The sequence below is a fragment of the Bombyx mandarina genome, chromosome 28 (assembly GCF_030267445.1).
Source record: "Bombyx mandarina strain Sakado chromosome 28, ASM3026744v2".
NCBI classification, from domain to species: domain Eukaryota; kingdom Metazoa; phylum Arthropoda; class Insecta; order Lepidoptera; family Bombycidae; genus Bombyx; species Bombyx mandarina.
Window position 1 is genome coordinate 1,170,158 of NC_143233.1, and position 10,910 is coordinate 1,181,067.

General features: G+C 35.1%; 1 protein-coding gene across 1 annotated transcript; it reads left to right on the top strand.

Annotated features, from left to right (window-relative positions):
• The first annotated feature begins 2,075 nt into the window (after positions 1–2,075).
• Positions 2,076–6,574, top strand: LOC114240930 (ATP synthase subunit gamma, mitochondrial). The gene is made up of 7 exons (XM_028171614.2): positions 2,076–2,106; positions 2,291–2,463; positions 2,836–2,914; positions 3,166–3,223; positions 4,183–4,340; positions 4,805–4,969; positions 5,808–6,574. The coding sequence occupies exons 2-7, from the start codon at positions 2,300–2,302 to the stop codon at positions 6,072–6,074; spliced, it is 891 nt and encodes a 296-aa protein (XP_028027415.2). The 5' UTR covers positions 2,076–2,106; positions 2,291–2,299; the 3' UTR covers positions 6,075–6,574.
• Positions 6,575–10,910: the final 4,336 nt, after the last annotated feature.

Sequence of the window (10,910 nt, forward strand, 5' to 3'; positions counted from 1 at the left end):
GACATTAGTAAGTGTAATACAATTACAAACATAATTACAGTGAACTATGTGCTCTCTGTTAACATTAAATGATGACTAATTGTTATTAGTTTACAAAACTTACAGGTTGATAATTCGTGACACATACAAAAAGCAATGAAAATAATAAACATTTCAATACAAAAATAATATTTATAGTCTTAAAAATAATTTAGGATTGTTATACAAAGCTAAAATTAGTCTTCCCACTCATCACTTTCATTGTCATCACCGTTTTGGAGCGTTTTTGACACCGTTGAGTTTTCTGCGTCATTCATTCGATTAAATAATGATGTTAACAGCTTCTTGTTTATGTGATCTGTTTGAGACGTTTCGCGTGGTGGAAGTTCCGGTATAGGTTCTTCAGGTCTCTCCTGTTCAATAACTTTGTTTTCAGGCGCCGGCATTGTACTTTAATATTATTAAAATATTTTATTTAGATGGCACTTCGCGACGAAAATACTTCGTTTAATAAATCTATGTGCAATTGTGCAATATGAAACAGTCGTAATTCTTGTCATAATTTTGACACCTGACAGTAGTTCAATTTTTTCAACTCGAAAGGCAAAAGAATACTACGTCGTACAATCTCGCATACTGTGATATATGAAGAATTTTATGGAGCGAAATGAAATACTATTGATTTGAGATACTAATTAGCTTCAAATATAGTCCAGTAAAATAACAATTATTTACTGACCCTTTTTCAGTGGACTTTTAGTCGTCGTTGTGGGCTAGAGGATACGACGACGGGTGCATTTTTGCTTAGATAGGTGGCCGAGCTCACAGCCCACCTGGTGTTAAGTGTTTACTGGAGCCCATAGACATCCACAACGTAAATGCGCCACCCACCTTGAGATATAAGTTCTAAGGTCTCAAGTATAGTTACACCTATTACCTTCCGTATTACCTATTACCCATTACCTTACCTATTTCTGCCGGGAAACAGTAATGCGTTTCGACTTGAAGGGTGGGGCAGCCGTCACCGCGTCGTACTGTTAAAAGTGAGACCTTAGAACTCATATCTCAAAATAGGTGGCGGCATTTACGTTGTAGATGTCTATGGGCTCCAGTAACCACTCAATACCAGTGGGCCGTGAATTAGTCCACCCACCTAAGCAATAAAATAAAAAAAAGATCCTGAAAATCTCCGTCTAGTGGCATTTCCCACATTTATGCACTTACAGATACTAAGCGCAGTCCGTCGCCAACCTTAGGTCTTATGCTGTTTACTCTTTGACCCCAAAGGTAGGTATTGAGGGAGGTAGAAAGGACATTAATCAATTCATGCAAAAGGAGCGTCATGCCATGCAAATGTGAAGACAATATTTAAATAAAAAAATCATACTATTTCCCTCCTCATTCCAATCATCCCAAACATTCTTTTATTTGCTATTAATTTTAAGGCATCTAGCGATTTCATGAATTTCAACGACAACATGTAAACTGTTTTCTAAGTACCTAATAGATAAAATAGTTTTAAGTCATTGTGGCATATAGAATAAGACGTTCGGTGCATTCGTGTTGAGCGATGCACCGGTGTTCGAATCTCAGGTTGGTACCAATTTTTCTAATGAAATACGTACCAAACAAATGTTCACGATTGACTTACACGGTGAAGGAATAACATTGTGTAATAAAAATGAAATCCACAAAACTATAGTTTGCGTAATTACTGGTGGTAGGACCTCTTGTGAGTCCGCACGGGTAGGTACCACCACCCTGCCTATTTCAACCGTTAAGCAGTAATGCGTTTCGGCTAGAGGGGTGAGGGCAGCCATTGTAACTATACTTGAGACCTTAGAACTTATATCTCGAGGTGGGTGGCGCATTTACTTTGTAGATGTCTATGGGCTCCAGTAATCACTTAACAGCAGTTGGGCTGTGAACTCGTCCACCCATCTAAGCAATAAAAAAAAAAGTTATAATTAGGTAAAATGGAATAATCGTTACCATAGATCTTCACTTGTCGTTACGTTTATAGCAGGTATGACATAAATGAGTTTTCCTTTCTGGCATCACCTAAAAATTGTCGGCCAGCGACATTTTTTCGTCGACTGGTAAATTTTACCGATAAACACCCATAAAGTTAGTAAATTATTTAAAATATTCCATAAAACTCAAATGCTACTCAATTAGATATTAATTAACTTTGATTTTGTAATCGTGGTTTTGTAGTTTATAATTTTTCGACGTCGTTAGTCTTACATAACTAGGCATAACCTTTCAATCATCTGATTGAACTTGGATATAAGTGTTTTAAAATTTTCAGATTTGCAAAATGTTGGGACGCTTCGGACCGGGTGTCGGCACCCAAGTCGTGGCGGTGGTTTACCATCAGCCAAACAGGAATATGGCTACTTTGAAGGCCATTTCCATCCGTCTTAAATCTGTGAAAAATATCCAGAAAATCACACAGTCCATGAAGATGGTGTCAGCTGCTAAGTGAGTTCAGAATATTTCAAATATTATCATGCACCATGCAGCTAACATTCCGCTGTTAAGAAGAAAAAAAAACATTTGTACAATCTACACTATAACTCAATTTGAAAATAGAATTCTAATTTGTCATGAAGACTTGCTGTCAAATAATTTCATAAAATCAAACAGATATCTTAGAAGGAATGGTTTTTTTAATAAAAAATCTTATCTAGATTATAATTGCAAATGACATTGGCATCTGTATTTTCCATTATAAGCCATCGGTTATCTGACCATTTGAATTATCTAATATAATTATTTGATCAAACTCATTAAAACAGATATAAATATAATTAAAATGTAAATTTGCAAGTTTAGTGAAGTTTTCTTTTAAAGATACACCCGTGCTGAGCGTGACCTGAAAGCTGCTCGTCCCTATGGTGAAGGTGCAGTACAGTTCTATGAAAGGGCTGAGGTATGATCTGCTTAATAAATTTTGAGTGAATGCGTTAATAGTTTGTGAAGAAAGTAGTGGGAAAAGATCAAAAATTCACAAAATGTTAGTTATCCATCCAAATGTATGTTATCACCTTTGGAGCATGTTCCTTCAGATACTATACACTTATTCTAATGAATAATCCAATCATCAAAACATTGTCAAAATTGCCCTCTAGTGTTACATACACTTGGTCTACAATATATTATGACCATTCTAATCATTGACAGGTTACACCTCCCGAAGATGACCCCAAGCAATTGTTTGTTGCTATGACCTCTGACAGAGGTAAGCCTAAACTGACTTAATATTTAATAGAAATGAAAAGTTTAAATACAACGAAAGGAGTGATTTGCAAAATGTAATCCACAAAACGTATGTATATATGGCCAAAGAACAGGCTGTAGTTTCATATGTGGGCTGATGATTATTATGATGAACCAATATTAGAAAACTGGGTAAAATCATGGACAAAACTATAATTGAGTGAATGAATTGTGAAAATTTACAATTGCTGAAGTAATGCCCTTTTTTTTATTGCCTAGATGTGTGGTCGAGCTCACAGCCTATCTGGTTTTAAGTGGTTACTGGAACCCATAGACATCTAGAACGTAAATGTGCCACACACGTTGAGATATAAGTTGAAAGGTCTCAGTATAGTTACAACGGCTGCCCCACCCTTCAAACCGAAACGCATTACTGCTTCACGACAGAAATAGGCGGGGCGGTGGTACCTACCCGTGCGGACTCGCAAGAGGTCCTACCACCAGTAATTACGCAAATTATAATTTTGCGGGTTTGATTTTTATTACACAATGTTATTCCTTCACTGTGGAAGTCAATCGTGAACAATTGTTAAGTACGTATTTCATTAGAAAAATTGGTACCTGCCTGCGGGATCCGAACACCGTTGCATCGCTATATACGAATGCACCGGACGTCTTATGCTTTAGGCCACGACGACTTCAAGCCTAGTATACCTGTTGTGTAAAATTTCTTCATTCCAGGGTGTAATATTGGTGTTTTTAAGTCTGCTGTGATTGCATTACACTATTTTAGGGCAGTAAATGGCGTAAAAAATAAGTTTGTATTTTCAGATTTATTTAGTCACTTTGAGATTGAACCTCACATTTAACATTTTCCTGTGCTTGAATGTTTTTTTTATCTCTGAAATGAACGCTTTATCATAATTTAAAAACTCAAATCTCTTGACCATGGCTATATGATACCTATTGAATATTCTCCAGGTTTGTGCGGAGCTGTACACACTGGTGTATCCAAAGTGATCCGCAACCGTCTCGGCGAACCTGGTGCTGAGAACATCAAGGTGATCTGTGTGGGAGATAAATCTCGCGGTATCCTGCAGAGATTGTACGGAAAGCACATCATTAGTGTTGCTAATGAGGTATACAAGCTTTGTAGTTAGTTCTGTTAGATAGTTGAATTCAAATTTATGTGTGTAAATGAAATAGTTAATTGAAAGGTTTTACTTAAAACTGTTAGGTGCATTATGAAATTTTTTTTAGTTACCAACTATTCATTCGGTTCTTATCTAAATAAGGAATTCACAATATCTTTATTTAATATAAAACTGCTCAAGTTTATAACTGCCTCTAGAGATTAGTGTCATTATTTTTTTAATTATGCTTTGGGTATGTTACAACATTTGATATAAAAATGCATCTTCCCGCTATGCTATACTGCATCTACTGAGGCTATGTGAGAAAATAAATAATAATAATTCAGTAAACGAAAATAAATTTTGAATACAAGTTCATTGAACTTGTAAAAAGTGGAAAAGTACACAAATTCATATCACAGTGCGTTTATGTAATAACCGTATTATAGATCTATTGAATTAATTTGCAGATCGGACGTCTCCCACCTACTTTCTTGGACGCAAGTCAGTTGGCCGCTGCCATTCTCACCTCAGGATACGAGTTTGGTTCCGGAAAGATCATTTACAACAAGTTCAAGTCTGTGGTCTCTTACGCCCAGTCCGACTTGCCTCTCTACACTAAGAAGTCTATTGAGGTATGCAATATAATATAATAAAAATCTTTAGAAATTCAATATAATATGATGTATAAATATTGACTTGGTAATTAATAAAATTATCTATTTTGGTATTGAACAATTGAGGTACATTTATGGGGAGACTATCGGCTTACCTATAAAACTACAAATCTAGAATATCTTAAAGAAAAACAAATTGAAACAAGCTAAGTTGCCAATAGGGATTGTGATTAATATTATGGTATTACAATTTTTTTATAAACACCAACAATTAATCGCACTTTATGAAAGAATAACATTGTGTTACAAGCTGTTGTCTGTGATCATCTTTCTCGTCCGAGTGGAACAGCTGTTATAATTGATATCGACGAAGAAAGCGAAATTATTGTAACTTCAAGCTATGCCAACATTACAGCAGAGCCATTTAAATAATAATATAATATCGTAAAAAATGATTACCCAAAATGTAAGTTACTATATTTCCACTCGTGTCTCAAAGTGGGTGGCAACTTTTAACTTGCGATGTCTATGGAATACAGCACACATAAAAATTGACAGCTTACGGTAGAAATTGATTTATGTCATAACAGGTTGAACCCATTTTGAACTTTTGTGTTGAAAATGTACGTATCATCTTATTGTTTTTGAACATTTGACTTCATGATTTTTCTTACCAAGTAATCTACAATTATTATACTTTTTTTTGTTTTAGTAATATTTGTTGTATAACGTTATCTATCAGCTATGGTAGAAATAGGTTCCAGTAAGTGTTGGTATGGTTAGTGTTAAGGTGTTTGTTCCTGTCTTAGTCTATGGTCTAAACGAATAAGTAGAAGGCGAGACTGTGATGTTTCAGAGCGCCAGCAAGCTGACTGCGTACGACTCTCTGGACAGCGACGTGCTCCAATCCTACACGGAGTTCTCGCTGGCCTCGCTGTTGTTCTACGCGCTGAAGGAGGGCGCTTGCTCAGAGCAGTCGTCCCGCATGACCGCCATGGACAACGCCTCCAAGAACGCCGGAGAGATGATCGACAAACTGACCCTCACGTTCAACAGGACCCGTCAAGCTGTCATCACCAGGGAGCTCATCGAGATCATCTCTGGTGCGGCCGCCTTGGACTAAACCGCCAAATGCGATTGACGCTCCGAACGATCTGCATTTCCTCATTTTTTTGTAGATCATTTATTTGTTAACCTTGCTGCTACTTTTATCATAAAAAAATATCAAAAATTTTTCGATATCCACGTTTCTGTTTAAAAACTTTTATTGAATCATGTCACCGAAAAACTTGTTTGTCTACTTTTTTTTAATTGAAAATGTATTTAAAACTTTTATCATCGAGACAAGTGACCATTAATTCTGACTGTTCATTTACTTTGGTAATTAACAACTGGTGCGGGTACTACCTAAAATAGCAAGGTACTACTACTACCCTCATTTCCATATTTATTTTCGCTGCCTCCTCAAATTAGTTTGTACGATTTGCGATGCCGACACTGGACAGCTCCCATCCCGGCAACACTCACGCGAAACGAGACTGGCTTCAACATCTGTCGGGCTGCGCGCTGTGACCTGTGTGTGGACGCAGTGGTGGTTAGAAATAAAGTGTGTTGGTTGGAAAACTCGCGTTTTATTTATCAACGAATCACCTGTGTTACTTGTAGGGGAACTTCAAAAACTTTTTTTTTATTGCCCTTGTGGGCAGACGAGCATACGGTCCACCTTATGGTGAGTGGTTACCGTCGCCCATGCACTTCAGCAATGCCAGGGGCAGAGCCAAGCCGCTGCCTACCTATAAATATATTGTTACCGAGGGCCAGAAACTATAAAAATGATCCCTCGCTGCGGCTTTTAATTTTTTTTGTGCGTAGCGTTCGTGTATGAGGTTCTTGTTGAAACATATTTGGGACTTGTGTAATTTTAACATTTTTGTTAATTGTAGATTGAAATCATTTCGTTAGAAGTTTTGGTTAATTCAATGAAATATAATTAGGCCAGTTCTGTGTAATTTATTCCCTTTTTTAACTACCTCACTTCTGGTCGATAATATTATAAATTTGTTTAAATAGATCTTAAGCCATTTATAAATGTGGGTGAATTTTGAAGGGTGGGGTAGCCGTTGTAACTATACTGAGACCTTAGAACTTATATCTCAAGGTTGGTGGCGCATTTACGTTGTAGATGTCTATGGGCTCCAGTAACCGCTTAACACCAGGTGGGCTGTGAGCTCGTCCACCCATCTAAGCAATAAAAAAATATGTGGCGACAGTATCAAGTCTTGTACTGATACGCATCTTCACTCAATGACTCACTCGCGATCTCATTGCATAGCTGTTTCAACCGAATGTGCGTCCTCTCGATAGTCTGTGGTTGCTGCAGACCATAGACAAATAGAAAAATAGATCTTACAGAATAATTAGTGTATTTCTAAAAAAAAGTCAACAATGATATTACTCCATGTAATTTTTATTGGCTTATATAGATCGAATATGTAATTAACTCACAATTAAATAACAGTCTTAACTATAAAATTAATATAAAACAAGACATCGAGCGACAATTCGTTATAATTTATGTAGAGACAGCATAAACAACAAAAATATTAATAAATTATAAATGTCATTGGGACTATTGTTTTGGCTATAGTCATGTACTGACAATTCGACGTACTCTATACCTCGACCTACTTCATAGATATGCTCAATGGTTAGTTCATATTTATTTGGACATTCCGATATGCATTGCGAGCACTGAAGTTGTGACGTCAATTTACTATACTGTGAAGCCGTTTCTTTATAGTTAGCTATACAGTATGCTTAGTGAATTTTTTTTTAACGCTCCCGATAGTGTAAAGGTTAACTCAACTTTGTATGGAGTTGGAACAGCGCCCCTAGCGGCAAACCTTAAAACTGGATGCAAACCGGAACACAGTACAGTATACTCTCTCATGGAAGTTTTTTGTCGTCATTTTCAATTCAACAAAACAAAAAAGTTAAAATCTAGTTATATTTAAAAATTGAATATTCCAGTTATTTTCAGTTGAATTAATCGCATAATAACATTAGGTATACTTTTGAGTAAAAGTAAAAAAAAAAATTCAAGCTATTTAATGTATGTATAATAACTTAATAATTGAATTATCGACATGAGGTTGTGCAAGGTAAAATTCATTACGCTATCAAAGCACCCTTAGAGCCTTTTCCACAAAAACGCCTGCAATACATACAGTAGAAGATTGACCATGATTGTGACGTCTATACGTCCCTACGATACTATCATAGTAGAAAATTGACCATGATTGTGACGTCATATACGTCCCTACGATACCGTATACTATCAGTCCTTAAATTTACGAGTTTCTTCTCAGTAAAAGCACTGGAAAGTGCTCACAGCGTATATCGACACATATCCTTGACTAAATATATATTTATCGGGTACATATGAGACGATGACAAAGCAAGTCTTGCATACGAGTTCGCTAAAACTATTTAATATCTAAATTTATTCGACATAGTATTAAGGCGTAAATTATCAAACTATTTTATATTATATCCTCCCTCCCCCAATTTAAAGGAAGTAGCAAATGTAAGACATACAGTAATCCCCTTGTTTCCGCGTTACAGGAGTATTCTCGCATAAAGCGCTTATACATATAACGCATTACATACATATATTATATAATACAATATAACCAATGTTTTTCCAATTCAAAAACTAGGAACACAAATTTAATAAATTAATTTAATTTTATAACAACACAATTGATGCAAGTGCTAAGGTATGTACGCGAAATTAATTATGAACTGTACAAATCAATATAAAATACCTGTGTTATACGCAATACCGTCTTTCCCATAAGGGCACACGGGGCCCGTGCCCAGGGCGCTCACACGTTTATTCTCAAAACATTTTTGTCGGGTACATTTCACTTTTTTCAGAAATCAGTAATCAGAAGATATTTACAGGGCATATACTATGACTATAATAGAAGATTTTGCTCAACAGAAATCCCGAAAAAACCGTTATCGAAATCGTAACCAAAAAACATTAATATCATTAATGACATATTATATCATACTGTATTTGATTACCTATAATAAATGGTCATACTCAGTAAAAAATGTTATTATAATTAGCTTTTTTTACTTTCCAAAATGGCCTCAAATTCTTGTATGCCCAAGGGCCCCATCCTAGTTTAAGACCCTGGTTATACGAGAGACTGAAATCGCGTAATATGAAAATGCGTTATAAGAGTACCGTGTTATAAGGTCGATTACTGTAAATACAATTTACTATTTCAATAAGTTTTTATATACTAGTTTATCAATAAAGTACACTAATTAAATATTACGATTCCCGATAAAATCTAAAGGGGACTAATTTACAAGAAGGCTACAGATTTTGCACATTTTGATAATATCGCCAGTGCCCCAACACGCGTTTACTGTAGTCTGATAGAAATGCTTTTAAATGAAAGGCGTAATCTAGTATAACTAAAATATATATATCTATACTAATATATAAATCTACAGTGGTTTTTACGGATGTTCCGTTATAACTACTGAACCATGCATCCGATTGACTTGAAACTTGGTATCCATGTAGAAAATACATGTACTTAATGGATAGGCTAATATTTATGAGTGTTGGACTCCCTAATAATAATGACAAAAAATAATAATGTTAATTTGTTATGCTAGTATAGATATATAAATTATATGAAGCGGTTTTTGAACATTCAGTAACCGGGTACAACGATCTCTCTATATTTACAGTGTGATATAGAGATTTTGTGTGGTTTCCATTTGTCTTTTTCTTAGGAACATGAATCTAGACTATAGGTTTTAGATCTATAATTTCAATATTATTTAAAAGTAGTCTCCTAACATTATTTAACGTTTAAATATTATTTTAATAGTAGTCTCATAATATTTGTGATACATTAGGATTAATTTAAAACGCTTTCAGGCGTGAAACGTTAGTGAATACAAAAGGCCTGCTTCATGCTAAGTATCTTTTCAATGTTGAGACATTCCAGTTCCAACACAACACCGTACAATACAATACAATACAATACAACACAGTGAGCATGGTGCGGCACTATTCGGAACTTAATGATAGATACATCTGAAGCTACAGGAGTGCGTAGAAGATAGAAAGCAAATACCTAATTTACATTTCAATAATTGATTCGACTTCTAAAAATTTCAATCGATGAAATTTGTATGGGAAGCCTTATGTCACAATTTCATTGAATTTCTTCTACATTAATATCTACAAGATTTGAGGGTGGGTTCGGCAAAGCCTCTTATAAATTCTTTGTAAGAAAATGTTTTGTTCAAACAAAGGATTCAATTATATCATGATATATATATATATATGTGTTTAAAATATGTATTTGCAAGATGATAAACTTCGGCTATTAATTTACGTTGAAGTCTTAAGTTGTTTTCAGACTACGCTATACTATAGTGCCATATAGTATAGCAGCGTATACTTAGCCAATAATAGTAGCCATATAGTACAGTACAGTGTGAACGTGTCCATAGCAATGTATGGTGCGCGATATTGTTGTGCTATGAGCTATGTACTATATGCTATTATATTATAACATAGTCTGAAAGCAGCTTTAGAAGGTAAATTCAACTGTACAACAATATGCCAACAAATATGTTAAAATAGTATGATTAAGTAGGTCTTTCCTCATATAACTACTATTATGTTATAATAGAATTTAATATTATCGATGGGATAAAATATTCATGTTAAATTGATGATAATTGTTAAATTCTTAATATTCATTGTCAACATTGACTTCGCTCACATTGGCTAAGCTCGCAATGAATCCAGTAAAAACCAAAGTATTGGCAATGTCATTCTCACAATGTTTTCTCTGTAAATATTTTTTTAACAGAATGTGTGTAGGTTCTATGGTCGAGCGAATGTCCCTCAGATGTC